Here is a 16,968-nt window from a genome sequence, read left to right on the forward strand (position 1 = left end):
TTTTCAGGGCCAATTTGGCTTTTTTTTGCCATTTTTCCCATAGACTTGTGTATTGATCTTCAAAAATAATGAAAAAAATGCTGATACAAAATGTCATAAAAAAAAGAGATAAAAGCCATATACTGTATATAGTATATGTTATAACATACACACACATATAGGTACGTTCAGTACACGGACAGAAAAGGGATCCTGTGCAAGAACAATATATGGGACCTTTGCAGCCCAAGAGCTCCTAAAAATGCAAAATTGGATCTGCTTTGGGCCCCACAGGTTGCACCAATATGTCCACCCCTGGTTTGGTGGTGGTTCAAACACATACAGAAGAGAGGGTCCCTGAGCAAGAACAGTGAATGGGCCCCACTTTGCTTCTGTGACAGGACCTGAAGGTGGTAGTGGCCCCTTACCTTTTGGACCCCTGTGCGACTGCACACGATGCACTAATGATAAGTCATCCCCTGTGAGTGGCATATATATAATATATATAACATGCCGGTACAAAATGTCATAAAAAAAGAAATGAAAGAACATATATATTAGCGAAATTAAAGATTTGTCGTTCTCTGGCAACTCTCTGCGTCATTTGACTTGTTATCCCGCAGCAGATACCTGGGCATATTTTATGTATGGACGATAATATATACATTTTTAAAAAAAGGGATTTTCATGATTCCTTTTAAAACAAAAACTAGCATTTCTTGTAGTCGGCAGATCAGGTAAATTCAGGCTTTGCAGCAGTTTTCTGCCTTATTTTTTCATCCGTCAGTGAGGAGGCTGAGGTGACGCTAACACGATTTGGGCAGGATGCACATACCCAATGTGCAGGCATTGCAGGACCTTAGGTATCCATGGTTACGACCATTGATATACTGACAGTTGTTGTTAGTGGTTGTTACCATGGATAACTAAGGTCCTGCAATGCCTGCACATGGGGTGACACTGCGAATCAGAAGAACTATACTACATTTCTAATTGAAGGTATTTGCTAATATACTACATATTGGGATAGGATCTTGGAGATGGGAATACTCATTTAAATTCTGTAACATGACAATTTTTGCTATGGATTTCCACTGCGGATTCTATCCTTCTCGATGCATTAGGAGAAATCTACAGCAATTTCCCATAAAAACATTGGTAACATCTGCAGATTTTATTTTATTTCTACAAATCTGCAGCAAAAAAATGGTATGAAAAAAAAAAAAATGAAGCTGATTATAAAGTGAATAAGGTCATGAAATCTGTAACAAAAATGACTTCATGGAGAATCTGTCAGTTTCCTGGCTTTGTTGAATTGTGGATGAGCCCCTGCAAGCAGCCATCACCCCCCTATAGTAACACCCTCTGTATAGGACGAGCTGCCAGCAGTTCCTCCAGTCACTCTCTCCGTGTCAGTTCAAGGTTTTCCAGGACTAAATATGGCCGCCCAGCGATTTTATCTCCGTGGCGACGGTCAAGCTTCCACCAATCAAACTCTTTCTGTATTATAAGTCGCGCCTCTATAAATGATTGCACCAATAGAATTCGAGGGCGGGGCTGTCTGCGGTTGTTGATTGGTCGGGGTAGTGGGTGTTGTCCGGTGCCCTGAGTAGAGGTGACTCGCAGAGTGACAGTCACAGAGCGACAGCCGCCGGTGCAGTCATGGCCTTCTGCGTCCCTCGTCCTGCTGCTCGCCTGTCCTCCAGCGCCGCCCGGGTGAGTGCTGTGCAGTGTCCGCGGTGTCCTCCGCTGTGATGATGGCCGGTGAGGAGCAGCTGGTGGCGGCAGTGTGCCAGGCCGGGGCGCCCTTGTATCGGAGCAGCTGCCCATAGCGGGTAGTGAAGCCGTGCAGAGCTGGGTCACTTCTGCTGCCCCCCAAGTCACAATGAGACCCCTGAGCAGCACTTTGGGGGCCCAGGGTTTTATTTGCTGCCTCTTTTGTATAGATATTAGTGGGGGATGGTACAGTACAGTGCCAGGTGTGCCCTAATATCAGGGCTCCAGCGCGACCCCCGGGGTTTGCAGAAGTCTGGACAACCCCTTTAAATCTCCACCAATCATAGTTTTATTTCCTATATCCTTATTATATAATGTTCAATTTTTTTTTTATTTTTTTTTCAGGCACTGAAGTATTCACACCGATCTTATGCCTCACAGCGATCTTTAAATGTAAGTGTTGTCTATGTAGATGTCTCTGGGCGAGAAGCACTATAACTAATGCCGGACAGTCGTTTTCTGCGACCGCCATTTAGATCTTCTTTATTTTTCTTGCAAAATGAAGGTTAACCCCCCTCCCTTTTTTTTTTTTTTCTTTGCATCAGTTTTTTATGCATCTGCCCCAAGTGTTAATATTTTGACACCAGAATGTGTGCAACATCGGCTTGTGCAAAATTTGTGTAATATCCTAGTCCATCCAATAGCAAAGAGGTACCTTAAGGCTAGAGATGGACAAACCTCTGTATGTTCGGGTACTAGAACAGGACCTGGACCTCATTCACTTTACTGGGGGCCCGAGCATCCCGTGTTTGCCACGCTGTCATGTTCAAACACCACTTCTGATCAGCGAAAAACTCTCTACTGCTGGTCAGCCAACCGTGGTTCCCATGCTGTGAAATGACAGCGTGAGCTTGCAGCTGTGGTCGGAGGTAAAAAGATTACCTCCACTCACTGGTATCGGCTAATGGGACTACTGTTGCCGCTAATCACAGCGAGAGCAGGTAGCGGCTGATAAGAGTATTCATCAGCCAGCGCCTATGCTGTAAATAAATAATTACAAAAAATAAATGAATAAAAAATCGGCGTGAGATCCCCTGTATTTTTTTATAACAAGCCAGGGAAAACTCACAGCTGGGGGCTGGTATTCTCAGGTTGGTAAAGGGCCTTGGATATTGGCCCCCACCCAGCCTAAAAATAGCAGCCCACAGCCACCAAGAAAAGGCACATCTATCAGATGGGCCAATTCTAGCACTTTGCCCGGCTCTTCCACTTGCCCTGCAGTGGTGGCAAGTGGGGTTCATATTTGTGGGGTTGATGTCACCTTTGTATTGTCCGTTGACATCAAGCCCACAGCTTAGTAATGGAGAAGCGTCTATAAGACAACTTTCCATTACTAATCCTATAGTTGTAGTGTAAATAAAGACACAGCCATAATAAAGTATTTTATTTGAAATAAAACAAAACACACTTTTCTACTCATCCAATGCCCATTCCAGTGGGGAGCCCTCCATTTTTGATAACCAACCTTTCTGACAGCTGAATGTTGCAGCCCCCTGCTGTGATTTTTGCCTGGCTGGTTATCAAAAATACAGGGGAACCACCCATGCCTTTTTTTTTTTTTTTTTTTTTTTTTTTTTTTTAAATTATTATTTATTTATTTACAGTGTAGGCGCCGGCTCATGAATTCTCCCATCAGCCGCTGCCTGCTCTCGCTGTTATTAGCGGCAGCAGGCGTAGGCTGATGGGGAGCAGTAGTCCCATCAGCTTACGACCGTGACCAGAGGTAAACGTTTTACCTCTGCTCATATCTGTGGGCTCACTGTCATTTGACATTTGACAGTGTGGGACCCGCAGCTGTCTGACCCGCGGTGATGGTTTTACTGCCGCACTGTTTGCCGTGCTGTCATGCACATAACAGTGCGACAAACACCCGGTGTTCCGGGAGCCGAACCCAAACAGTAACACGGACTTCTTGAACAGTAGCTGTTCGGTCCGGACGCCGAATTTTACTGTTCGGGTTCGCCCATCTCTACTTAAGCCAGCTCTCTTCACATTGCTGCCGCTGCAGGGTTCACCATGGGGTCCGTCTGCCTGGAATCCTGGTGAGTAGCAGACATTGCTGGAGAATATATGACATTTCCTATATGACATCCATGTGGCAAAGTACGGCTTTGGAGGGGATATTGGAAATTCTACGAATGTTGCACGTCTCTCCCAACAGAAACCTATATTTACCATTGACGTTTTTTTTTTCCAGGAGGTGGTGATCGTGAGTGCTGTAAGAACACCGATAGGTTCATTCGAGGGGTCTCTGTCCTCTTTTCCGGCCACAAAGCTTGGCTCCATTGCCATTAAAGCTGCAGTTGAGCGAGCCGGTACGTGCGGTGCCGCCTTCTTGTAGCCCGGTGCCGTCTGGTTGAGTAGACGGGTTCACGTTATTTTTCTCCTATATTTGCAGGTATTCCTGCAGAGGAGGTCAATGAGGTGTATATGGGCAATGTCCTGCAGGCGGGGCAGGGACAGGCACCCACCCGACAGGCAGCGCTCGGTGCAGGTACAGCTTTTGGGCATGCTTAGTCTCTTATTACCATCATATGGAATTATTTGCTTAAGTCTTTTTTTTTTTTCTTTTTTTTTCTTTGTGGTGGAGCTTAGGTCTGCAGATCTCTACACCCACCACCACCGTGAACAAAGTCTGCGCCTCAGGGATGAAGTCTGTTATGTTGGCTGCACAGAGCCTGATGTGTGGACACCAGGTGAGACCATGCCGGACAATGGCGCAGTCCTCTGTTTGAGCAATAGTCCCATGACGCCGCTCTGACTGAGGTCTTGGAGTACAGTGGGGCCCCAGCGATAAGACACTTAAAAGGGGTATTGCCATCTCCAATATCCTATCCAAATAGGTAGTAGGGTGTAATAATATTAGCAAATACCTCCAATTAGAAATATAGTGTAGTTATTCTGATTAGCTATGTTGCTTACTTCATGTGCAGGGCTTTTCAGTAGCTTAGGTATCCATGGTTACAACCACAAACTAACTGTTACCTATGAGTGTTCGTAACTATGGATACCTAAGCAACTGCAATGTTGTACACTTAGTTAAGCGACATAGCGAATCAGAAGAACTATACTACAGTTCTAATTGCAGGCATTTGCTAATATTCTTACACAATCTACATATTGGAGATAGGAATATCCCTTTAAGTTCTGATTAAACGATAACTCCTTTAACAAACAAACAAAACTCTTCTCATTAGGTGGACTAGCTCATATGTTGGTGCTTGAATGTTTATGAACACTTAAGAATCGTCTTTATTTCTAGATAAATTGGACCTAAAACTATATCAGATTTTCACACGACTCCTAAAAGTAGATCTAGGGAACCAAATCATAGAAATGGGTAAAATTTATTATTTTTCTTATTTTAATTTCTGTTGAGGAAAACAATCAAGTATCACATGTCTGTGAGTGGCAAAAGTATGTGAACCTTTAGTAGAATTAGCAGATAATTTCACCTTCAAATTATAGTCGTTTTTGTTGTTGTTTTTTTTTTCTTTTAAATCAATGGGATGACAATCAGTTGTGAGTGGGCGACCTGTTATATTAAAGTCTGATCTTAAATCTTAACACGTATATGGAAGTGCATTATGGCACAAACGGATTTCTGAGGACCTCGGGGTCAAGAAAAGGTTATTAAACCATTTCTAAATTATTTGCACCCCACCAATCCACAGTCAGACAAATTGGGTACAAATGGAGGAAAATCAAGACTATTATTACCCTCCCAAGGCATGGTAGACCAACAAATATCAATCCAACAGCAAGATGTATGATCATCTGTGAGACCACAAAGGAACCCAAGGTAACATCTAAGCAACTAAAGGCCTCTCTAAGATAATGTTCATGAATCCACCATCTGGTGGACACTGAACAGCAATGGTGTACATCGCAGGATTTCAAGAAGGAAGCCATTGCTCTCCAAAAAGAACATTGCTGTTTATTTTCAACTTTGCTAAAGATCACCTGGACAACCCATAAGGCTATTGGAATGATGTTTTGTGACAGATGAGATCAAACATAATCCTCCTTATTTAACCCCTTTCTACCATTGGACGTACTATTCCGTCCATGTGGGGTGGGCCCTAGGACAGGGCCCTACTTCCCAAGGACAGAATAGTACGTCCAGAGCGATCGGCCGCGCTCACGGGGGGAGCGCGGCCGTGTGTCAGCTGACTATCGCAGCTGACATCCGGCACTATGTGCCAGGAGCGGTCACGGACCGCCCCCGGCACACTAACCCCCGGCACACTGCGATCAAACATGATCGCAGTGTTCCGGCGGTATAGGGAAGCATTGCGCAGGGAGGGGGCTCCCTGTGTGCTTCCCTGAGACCCTCGGAGCAACGCGATGTGATCGCGTTGCTGCGAGGGTCTCTTACCACCTCCTCCTCCTCCTCCTCCTCCCTGCAGGCCCAGATCCAAAATGGCCGCGGGGCTGCATCCGGGTCCTGCAGGGAGGTGGCTTCACAGCGCCTGCTCAGAGCAGGCACCGGCAGGCTTCCTGCACTGCCTGTCAGATCGCCGATCTGACACAGTGCACAGCAAAGTGTCAGATCAGCGATCTGTCACTTTACTGTGATGTCCCCCCTGGGGCAAAGTAAGAAAGTGTAAAAAAAAAAAACTAAACTAAAATAAATAAAAATATTCCAAAAAATACATTCCTTTATCTAAATAAAAAAAAACAAACAATAAAAGTACACATATTTAGTATCGCCGCGTCCGTAACGACCCGTCCTATAAAACTGTCCCACTAGTTAACCCCTTCAGTGAACACCGTTTAAAAAAAAAAAAAAAAAAAAAAAGGCAAAAAAACAACGCTTTATTATCATACCGCCGAACAAAAAGTGGAATAACACGCGATCAAAAAGACGGATATAAATAACCATGGTACCGCTGAAAACGTCATCTTGTCCCGCAAAAAAAACGAGCCGCCATACAGCATCATCAGCGAAAAAATAAAAAAGTTATAGTCCTCAGAATAAAGCGATACCAAAATAATTATTTTTTCTATAAAATAGTTTTTATCGTATAAAAGCGCCAAAACATAAAAAAATTATATAAATGAGGTATCGCTGTAATCGTACTGACCCGAAGAATAAAACTGCTTTATCCATTTTACCAAACGCGGAACGGTATAAACGCCTCCCCCAAAAGAAATTCATGAATAGCTGGTTTTTGGTCATTTTGCCTCACAAAAATCGGAATAAAAAGCGATCAAAAAATGTCACGTGCCCAAAAATGGTACCAATAAAAACATCAAATCGTCCCGCAAAAAAACAAGACCTCACATGACTCTGTGGACCAAAATATGGAAAAATGATAGCTCTCAAAAGGTGGTAACACAAAAAATTATTTTTTGCAATAAAAAGCGTCTTTCAGTGTGTGACGGCTGCCAATCATACAAAATCCGCTAAAAAACCAGCTATAAAAGTAAATCAAACCCCCCTTCATCACCCCCTTAGTTAGGGAAAAATTAAAAAATGTAAAAAAATTATTTATTTCCATTTTCCAGCTAGGGTTACGGCTAGGGTTAGGGTTGGGGCTAGGGTTAGGGCTACAGTTAGGGTTGGGGCTAAAGGGTTAGGGTTTGGATTACATTAAGGTTGGGATTAGGGTTAGGGGTGTGTCAGGGTTCGGGGTGTGGTTAGGGTTACCGTTGGGATTAGGGTTAGGGGTGTGTTTAGGTTTCAGGTAGAATTGGGGAGGTTAGGGTTTCAGTTATAATTGGGGAGTTTCCACTGTTCAGGCACATCAGGGGCTCTCCAAACGCGACATGGCGTCCGATCTCAATTCCAGCCAATTCTGCGTTGAAAAAGTAAAACGGTGCTCCTTCCTTCCGAGCTCTCCCGTGTGCCCAAACAGGGGTTTACCTCCAACATATGGGGTATCAGCGTACTCGGGACACATTGGACAACAACTTTTGGCATCCAATTTCTCCTGTTACCCTTGGGAAAATACAAAACTGGGGGGCTAAAGAATTTTTGTGGGAAAAAATTTTATTTTCACGGCTCTGCGTTATAAACTGTAGTGAAACACTTGGGGGTTCAAAGTTCTCACAACACATCTAGATAAGTTCCTTGGGGGGTCTAGTTTCCAATATGGGGTCACTTGTGGGGGGTTTCTACTGTTTAGGTACATTAGGGGCTCTGCAAACGCAATGTGATGCCTGCAGACCATTCCATCTAAGTCTGCATTCCAAATGGCGCTCCTTCCCTTCTGAGCTCTCCCATGCGCCCAAACGGTGGTTCCCCCCCCACATATGGGGTATCGGCGTACTCAGGACAAATTGTACAACAACTTTTGGGGTCCATTTTCTCCTGTTACCCTTGGTAAAATAAAACAAATTGGAGCTGAAGTAAATTTTTTGTGGAAAAAAAAAAAAAAAAAGTTAAATGTTCATTTTTATATTTATATTTAAACATTCCAAAAATTCCTGTGAAACACCTGAAGGTTTAATAAACTTCTTGAATGTGGTTTTGAGCACCTTGAGAGGTGCAGTTTGTAGAAAATAACCAAGTGTGACACCATTCTATCATATAGAGCCCTCAAAATGACTTCAAATGAGATGTGGTCCCTAAAAAAAAAAAAAAAAAAAAAAAAAAAAAAAAAATATGGTGGTGTAAAAATGAGAAATTGATGGTCAACTTTTGACCCTTATAACTCCCGGACAAAAAAAATTTTGGTTCCAAAATTGTGCTGATGTAAAGTAGACATGTGGGAAATGTTACTTATTAATTATTTTGTGTGACATATCTCTACGATTTAATTGCATAAAAATTCAAAGTTGGAAAATTGCTAAATTTTCACCAAATTTCAGTTTTGTTTTTTTTTTCACAAATAAACCCAGGTAATATCAAATAAATTTTGCCACTACCATGAAGTACAATATGTCACGAGAAAACGGTGTCAGAATCACCGGGATCCGTTGAAGCGTTCCAGAGCTATAACCTCATAAAGGGACAGTGGTCAGAATTGTAAAAATTGGCCCGGTCATTAACGTGCAAACCACCCTTGGGGGTAAAGGGGTTAAACAAAAATACTTCTATTTTGGAGACAAAAAACATCTGTAAAACATTCTGATTGCAGTATCATGGTTTGGGGTTGTTTTGCTGCATCTTTGCTGTTACGTTTCCTATCATTGATGAAACAATTCTGAATTATACCAGCAAATTCTCAGTAAAAATGGCAGGACATTTGTCATGAACTGAATCTGAAGACAATGTGGGTCATACAGCAAGACAGCAACTCAAAGTAACACAAGTCGTTCTACAAAAGAATGGTTAAAAGGAGAGTAAAATTTGTGTCAAAGTCCTGGCCCCAATCCAATAGAAATTTTTGTGGAAGGACCTGAAACGATTAGTTCATGGGAGAAAAACCACCAACATAACAGGGTTGACAGGGTTGAAGCTGTTTTGTAGGGAGTAATGGCCTAAAACTCCTCTAAGCCGATATGCAGGACTAATCGTCAATTATCAGATATGTTTACTGTAGCTACCGTTATTGCTGCATAGGGGAATCATACCAGATAATGAAAGCAAACGTTCACATTTTTGTCACTGACATACACGTGATATTGGATCATTGTCATAGTTTAAAAATGGCAAAAAAGAAAAAATTGTTTAGCTTAAAATGCCACATTAGCTGTCTTTAATGCAGGTAATGAGTTGATTAGGAGCCTCTAACTGCTCTATAGGAGCCAGAACTCTTAATGGTTGGTAGGGGATCAAATACTTATTTCTCACTGCAAAATGCAAATATATATAATAACATGTGACTTATTTATTTTTTATTTTTTTTTGGGGGGGGGGTTATTTTTGATATTCTATCTCTCAATATTAAAATTAACCTACCCATAAAATTTTAGACTGTTCATGTCTTTGTCAGTGGGTAAACTTACAAAATCAGGAAGGGATCAAATAACTATTTCCTTCACTGTATACATCCCAAAACAACTATACATATGGTCTATCCACAGAATAATAATCTGAAACAAATGTTTTAATCCGGATGAATTTAACAGACTCTTCAGTCTAAAGCGACTCACAGAAAACAAAGCCTCAAACAGCAATGTCAATGAAAAAAGTACCGTAGTTATGGCTGCTGAAATATATAAAGTCAGAAATAGAAGAAAAAAAAAGGCAGCTCATTAACTCTTTTAGCTGTGTCATTACGGGGTTAAACAGTATGAATTGCAAATGTTTTATACAGTGGAGGTGATTGTATAAAGCTAGTAACCCAACTAAGTAACTTGGCAGCCTGCAGTGTGCTGCTTCATCTATGTGCTTGGAGGTTACTAAGGATGGATTTAGTGAGTCCTATGAGTGCTGTGTAATCGGTGCAGTCATCTCTTCTAGTTGAAGGAAACTAAAATGTTATTTAAAAGAGTTATCCAAGATTCGTAGTGTTTTTCTTTTTTTTTTTTTTTTTTTGTGTAGTCCCCAAACTACCTTCACAAACCTTCCCTCAGTTACTTACTAGCTGCTTTCCTTCTACTTTATGGCTTCCTGTCTGCTGGTTCTTCATTGAAATCACCTTGTGCACAGCATGTTATTCTTGATTCCACCTGTTTTATTGTCCTACAGAAAGTAATGGTAGCTGGTGGGATGGAGAGCATGTCCAATGTACCGTATTGCATGACACGAGGAGCCACGCCGTATGGTGGAGTGAAACTGGAAGATCTGATTGTGAAAGATGGACTTACTGACGTCTACAACAAAATCCACATGGTACGTAATAACATGGTGGCGACATTGTGTATTGTCATGTTCCAATACTACGTTTTCCTAAATTATCAATATTCCCACATTTGCCTACAGAAATTTTGTATATCGCAATTAGCTTTAAGAGAGTCTATCAGCAGAAAATGACTGCCCAAACCAAGCACAAATGCATGGTGCACCTTGACATGACCGTCCCATTCAGTGCACCTGCCCACCTGCTTGTTTGCTTCTATGTCCACCCTCCCCTTCCTTCATTGACAGATCTAACTTTACAGTAGGTGCGTTGAACGGTTTGGCCAAGGGTGGAGCGAGCGCCTGTGCTTGGTTTGAGCAGTCAATTTTTGCTGAACAGTCTTCATTTAAATATTTTACCCAAATAAACTTTTTTTTTTTTTTTTTACTACCTAATCCCACTAAACCTCAAGTTTGTGTGAACCCGACATGATGGATATATAACCATGTGCCTTGTACTACAGGGAAACTGTGCAGAAAACACCGCAAAGAAGTTCAGCATTGGACGGGAAGAACAAGACAGTTTCGCCATCAATTCTTACTCCAGAAGTAAAGCGGCCTGGGAGTCTGGGGTCATCGCTAAAGAAATTGCGCCAGTTACTATTCAGCAAAAAGGTGCTGATCTGACCAAAATATTCTTCACAAACTGTGTTTAAAAAAGAAAATGCATCTGATAATCTGCTGCTTATAAATCTAAAAATGCTTCTGTCCTGCAGGGAAACCTGATGTTGTTGTACAAGAAGATGAGGAGTACAAACGGGTAGATTTCAGCAAGTTTCCAAAACTCAAGACTGTTTTCCAAAAAGACAATGGTGAGGAATATGGGGAAACGTGACGCTGAGCGTTTGATGTATTGAAAGTTATAACTTTCATGGAAAACTGAAAACATGGCCTCACATCACATCTATTTAAAAAAAAAAAAATATATATATATATATATATCTATCCATATCCTTAACAGTTCCAGATAAAGACCTTCTCAATTTATTAAACTCTACTAAGTTCTTGTAAGAACAACATGTTAATGATCACTCCCATCTTGAGAGCGGAAAGGAAACTTAATTTTCTTTTACATCTCATTTCCTGGCGTACCAGCTGCAAAAGGGCAGCCATGGCTGGTCTTCAACAGAAGGTGTGCAGCGCTTACAAATTCTGTCCAATAGAGCTTGTAAGTGCTGTGCTGAACTGGACACACTGTCCAGTTTCAGCGTCCCTGCGCTCTTCTGATGCTCCTTTGTAATATTACAAATAGAGGAAGTTTGGGCCAGCTAAAAAAAAAAAAAAAAAAAAAATGGAAGGATTGGGATGCAAGCTTTGTGTAAATCCTGTTGTTGTGTTACTGAAGCCTGTTTATAAACTTTCCATACTTGTGTTTTCACCTCTTCCCAGGCACAGTAACTGCTGCCAATGCCAGCACACTGAATGATGGGGCGGCAGCCTTGGTCCTTATGATGTCTGAAGCAGCCGACAATCTCAAAGTCAAGCCTTTGGCACGGATCCTAGGTAAAGCACGATGATTTCTTGTCGATTTACAGTTTGGAGAAGTTGCATGGCTTTCGCCGCTGCTCCGACTTGAACCCTGCAATCATCTGATCATTTGTACTGCCGGAGCAGTACCAAGGACTGCTGTGTATAGCGGAAATCACGGTCTCCTATGGACGCCAGCTATAGGCTGGATTTCACAGGAGAATCCTCATGACAAGCACGGAGGTCTTTAGCTAGTCTGTCATGTTAACCCATCAGTGCCCCACAATCCTATCAGGGGCGCGCCGATTGACACATAAACTGACGCACCCCCTGCCGGAGTGCATTAAATACATGCCATTGTAAGAGATCGACAGCAGCACTTAACAAGTTAACAACACAGGCAGAGCTCTGCTGCACCCATGGCTGTTAGAGACAGATGATGGCTGTGTAATTCAGACATCATCTGCTGGGAAAGATATGGGCTCGGCTTGCAAGCCCGCATTGGAGTCAGGAACTCGACATGTGATCTTGGGAAGGGGTTAATTAAGAGTGTTCATAGGATCTGTACTCACACATTCTTGTCTGTTGTTTGTTGTTTTCTCCTTTTGTTTAGCTTTTGCTGACTCTGCTGTAGACCCAATTGACTTCCCCATTGCACCTGCCTATGCGATTCCTAAGGTAGGAATTCTAGCGCAAAACTCATGATTTTGTTTGCAAACTTTAAACTAAGGCTACTTTCACACTAGCGTCGGGAAAGACCCGTCGCTGTGCGTCGGGCCGACGTTCCCGACGCTAGCGTGGTCTCCGCCGCACAACGGGGGCAGCGGATGTATTTTTCCAACGCATCCGCTGCCCCATTGTGAGGTGCGGGGAGGTGGGGGCGGAGTTCCCGGCCGCGCATGCGCGGTCGGAAAAAGCGGACCGTCGTGAGCAAAAAACGTTACATGTAACGTTTTTTTCTCACGACGGTCCGCTACCACACGTCCAAGCGTCGCAAAACGGACGCAACGTTTGGCAATGCGTCGCAAATGCGTCGCTAATGTTAGTCTATGACGAAAAAACGTATCCAGCAAGAACTTTTGCTGGATGCGTATTTTCGGCAAAACGACGCATTTGCGACGTATTGCAGTTAACGCTAGTGTGAAAGTAGCCTAACGTAGATGTAAAGATATATTACAGAAAATAATCCGCACACAATGACTGCCATGGCTCAGCTTGTCTATAGTATTAATATACTGCCCTACCACCATCTTCTCCAAGATCAGCGCATTTCTGCTTCTCACTGCCGTCACCGCTCTGCATGATCTAGAAGTGGAAGACATGTTTTAGCAGAGATGCCACATCTTTCCAAAATACTCAAATTCTTTTGCATTCCCATAATAATCTGTGCATTAAATGAGCTTCATCCTAAGTGTACCTTGGACCTGTCTTTTTTTTTTTTTTTTTTTGTTTCAACCTATGTATTTCTAGTGTCCCCGAAGTTTAACCCCTTTCTGCCCTCGGACGGGATAGTACGTCCGAGGGCAGAACCCCCGCTTTGATGTGGGCTCTGGTGGTGAGCCCGCATCAAAGCCGGGACATGTCAACTGTTTTGTACAGCTGACATGTGTCCGCAATAGGCGCAGGTGGAGTCGCGATCCACCCGCACCTATTAACTAGTTAAATGCCGCTGTCAAACTCTGACAGCAGCATTTAACAAGCGCATCCAGATGGAAATGCGCGCACCACTGACCCCCGTCACGTGATCGGGGGTCATCGGTGCGTCGGCATAGCACAGAGGTCTCCTTGAGACCTCTATGGCTGCTGGATCGCTATGAGCGCCACCCTGTGGTCGGCGTTCATAGCAATGCAGTAATTCTGCTTCATAGGGGTGATCTGAGCATTGCCTCTATGTAGCAGAGCTGATCAAGTTGTGGCAGCTTCTAGCCTCCCATGGAGACTATTGAAGCATGCCAAAAGTAAAAAAAAAGTTCTTAAAAATATGAGGGGGGGAAAAAAAATATATAATATATTTTTAAATCACACACCCCTTTCACCCCATTCAAAATAAAAACAATAAAAAAAATCAAACCTACACGTATTTGGTATCGTCACGTTCAGAATCGCCCGATCTATCAATAAAAATAAATAAATAAATTAAAAAAAAAAAAAGATTAACCTGATCGCTAAACGGCATTGCGAGAAAAAAAATTCAAAGAGCCAGAATTACGTTTTGTTTTTGTTGTTGCCGTGACATTGCATTAAAATGCAATAACAGGGTTTTTTTGGTCGCTCATCTGCACCAAAATGGTATCAATAAAAACGTCAGCTCGGCACGCAAAAAATAAGCCCTCACCCAACCCCAGATCACAAAAAATGGAGACGCTACAGGTATTGGAAAAATTGCTCATTTTTTTTTTTCTTTTTTTTTTTTTTAGCAAAGTTTGGAATTTTTTGTTTCACCACTTTAGATAAAACAGAACCTAGACATGTTTGGTGTCTATGAACTCGTAATGACCTGGAGAATCATAATGGCAGGTCCGTTTTAGCATTTAGTGAACCTACCCAAAAAAAAAAGTCAAACAAAAAAAAGTGTGGGATTGCACTGTTTTTGCAATTTCACCGCACTTGGAATTTTTTTTTCTGTTTTCTAATACACGACATGGTAAAATCAATGGTGTTGTTCAAAAGTACAACTCGTCCCGCAAAAAATAAGCCCTCACATGGCCATATTGGCGGAAAAATAAAAAGTGGAGCGAAAAACGAAACTACCCCAGGTCATTAAGGGGTTAAAAAACCAAACAATAAAGACCCACGTTTTATTTAGTCACTGTTACACGATGTCCAGTTTGGCGTGAAAAGTTTGGTGCTTTGGTGACAGGTCTTCTTTGAGCCAAAATGTGTGTTCATCCAGTTAGGTATCCTTCTCTGTGTATCCCAGTACTATGTATCTTTTATACCCGAGGAGCCCTCCTTTTTGGATTTATTAGAGAGCCACACAGAATGTGCCCTTATCTGCTGACTCCATTGTTCTGTACAGATCCTGAGTGCTGCTGGACTAAAGAAAGAAGATATTGCCATGTGGGAGATCAATGAAGCCTTCAGTGTTGTTGTGTTGGCCAATATAAAAATGTTGGATATTGACCCTGCGAAAGTCAATGTCAATGGTGGAGCGGTGTCTCTCGGACATCCCATTGGGTAAGTTGTACAGATGACGCCATGGGGTGCATTTTGCTGGGCAGCAGTCCATACTCTTAATTGACCTTTACATTTATTTAAAGGAAACCTCTCTGATCCGGTATCGCCATTAACAGCAGGTATTGGGTTAAATCAGCAGGTTAATGGCATTATTATGGAGGTGCTTGGCCACTACAGGGAAAGTGACTATTGCAGTCAATGTTTGGGCTCAGCAGTCCCATGCCCAGCGATGAGCAGTCCCATGCACTTTAGTACTGATGTCAACACTGCTGCCTGTCAATAAGGATGAGAGCAGCGGCAGAGGGGCAATATTAGGCCTGGGGGGAAGGTAGAATAATAAAAATCCACATACATGGATAATCCTTTTGATTCTGCTATTTTGCTGACTGCCATATTTTTATATTTCCACTTGTAGAATGTCGGGAGCTCGAATTGTTGGCCACATGGCCCACACATTGAAGAAAGGACAGTTCGGTGTTGCTAGCATCTGTAATGGTGGTGGAGGAGCCTCAGCGATCTTGATTGAGAAGTTATAAAAGCACAATCCCGATATCAGTCAGGAAATTGGAGCATCTGCAATCCACACACTTCGTAATCTTTACAGTTTGGTTTTTACTACCACTTGTCTTCCCAGGAATAGACTCTTTTCATAAAGTATCAACATGGACCTGTAGGCCTGAGGGCCATTGGTCCATCAGGGCTTTAGTTGAACTCTGATTTCCTTTTACAATTTTCTTGTATTGTTGTAAAAATATCTAATAATCCACTATGGACACAACTGAATGTATAAGGTTTCTAGAATCTTTACAATGTCTGGCATGTTTACTTAATTTGTGATTTGTTCCATCTTAACAGCGCCTCTCCAATCTGTAGGTTGGATCCGGTATTCACATTTACGTAATTACCAGACCCCACTGGTTTTATGAGATTGGTAATGTTTCTAGGTTAGAGTATAGAAAACAGGATTGTTCCACTAAATTTGTTTGATCATTTCACATCTGTCTCTGTAACTATCATTTTTACAGTCTAATTCCAAAACGTTGCATATTTATCTTAGATTTACAGTTTAGAATAACAAAAAAACATCAGCTCACATGCCCTTGCCTCCCGTCAAAGGACTAAAAAATATACAACCAAGTGGAATATAAGACAAGCAGTCTACTGAACGAGCTCCAAGCTAGGAACAGAAGTCCGGCTGATCCAAATTCTGAGCTGAGCTGAAGTTATTATTTTGTTTAATAAAACAATTTTGACTAGACTTGGTTTTCAGTTATTTATTACTAAAATGCTCGTGAGATGTCTTACCCTTTGCGCGGTTTGACCATTCCAAAAAACAACCCCATCAGAACAGAGGCCAGAATGGCAGGAGTTTTGTCAGAATTGTTTTCTGCAGATTTAAATGTGAAATGCCTTGAAAAAGTATTCATCCCCCCCCCATGAACCTTTCCTTACTGCACCCACAAACATAAGTGTATTTTATAGGGATTTTATGTGATATATTCATACAAAGTAGTAAGTATTTGTGAAGGAAATGATACATGGGCTTTCTACACAGGTCTACAAAAATATTTTTTTGTAATCATCCCAGGTGACTTTGTACTTTTCTGAATCATCTTTTTGTCCTGATTTAAAAAATGTATATAGTTTTTCTGTAGCATGTACAGTTTCCATGGAGCAGCATCATTATTATAAGGTGTAGGAAATATACTAGCGACATTAAGAAAACCGTAATCTACATTTAAAAAAAAAAATGCTTCACCTTACAAAAGTTTTTAGTGAACCAAAATAATTTCGCATGCAAAATATGAGCAGAAATTAAGTGCTTGACATTAGACTGT

General features: G+C 42.0%; 1 protein-coding gene across 1 annotated transcript; it reads left to right on the plus strand.

Annotated features, from left to right (window-relative positions):
* Positions 1 to 1,531: 1,531 nt before the first annotated feature.
* On the plus strand, positions 1,532 to 16,388 carry ACAT1 (acetyl-CoA acetyltransferase 1). Its single transcript, XM_077298423.1, has 12 exons — positions 1,532 to 1,695; positions 2,101 to 2,148; positions 3,953 to 4,070; positions 4,154 to 4,249; positions 4,351 to 4,451; positions 10,337 to 10,480; positions 10,951 to 11,101; positions 11,203 to 11,298; positions 11,876 to 11,989; positions 12,567 to 12,631; positions 14,973 to 15,130; positions 15,546 to 16,388. Exons 1-12 carry the CDS (start codon positions 1,642 to 1,644, stop codon positions 15,664 to 15,666), a joined length of 1,266 nt encoding a protein of 421 aa, XP_077154538.1. The 5' UTR covers positions 1,532 to 1,641; the 3' UTR covers positions 15,667 to 16,388.
* Positions 16,389 to 16,968: the final 580 nt, after the last annotated feature.

This window comes from Ranitomeya variabilis, chromosome 3, assembly GCF_051348905.1.
Source record: "Ranitomeya variabilis isolate aRanVar5 chromosome 3, aRanVar5.hap1, whole genome shotgun sequence".
Taxonomy (NCBI): Eukaryota; Metazoa; Chordata; class Amphibia; order Anura; family Dendrobatidae; genus Ranitomeya; species Ranitomeya variabilis.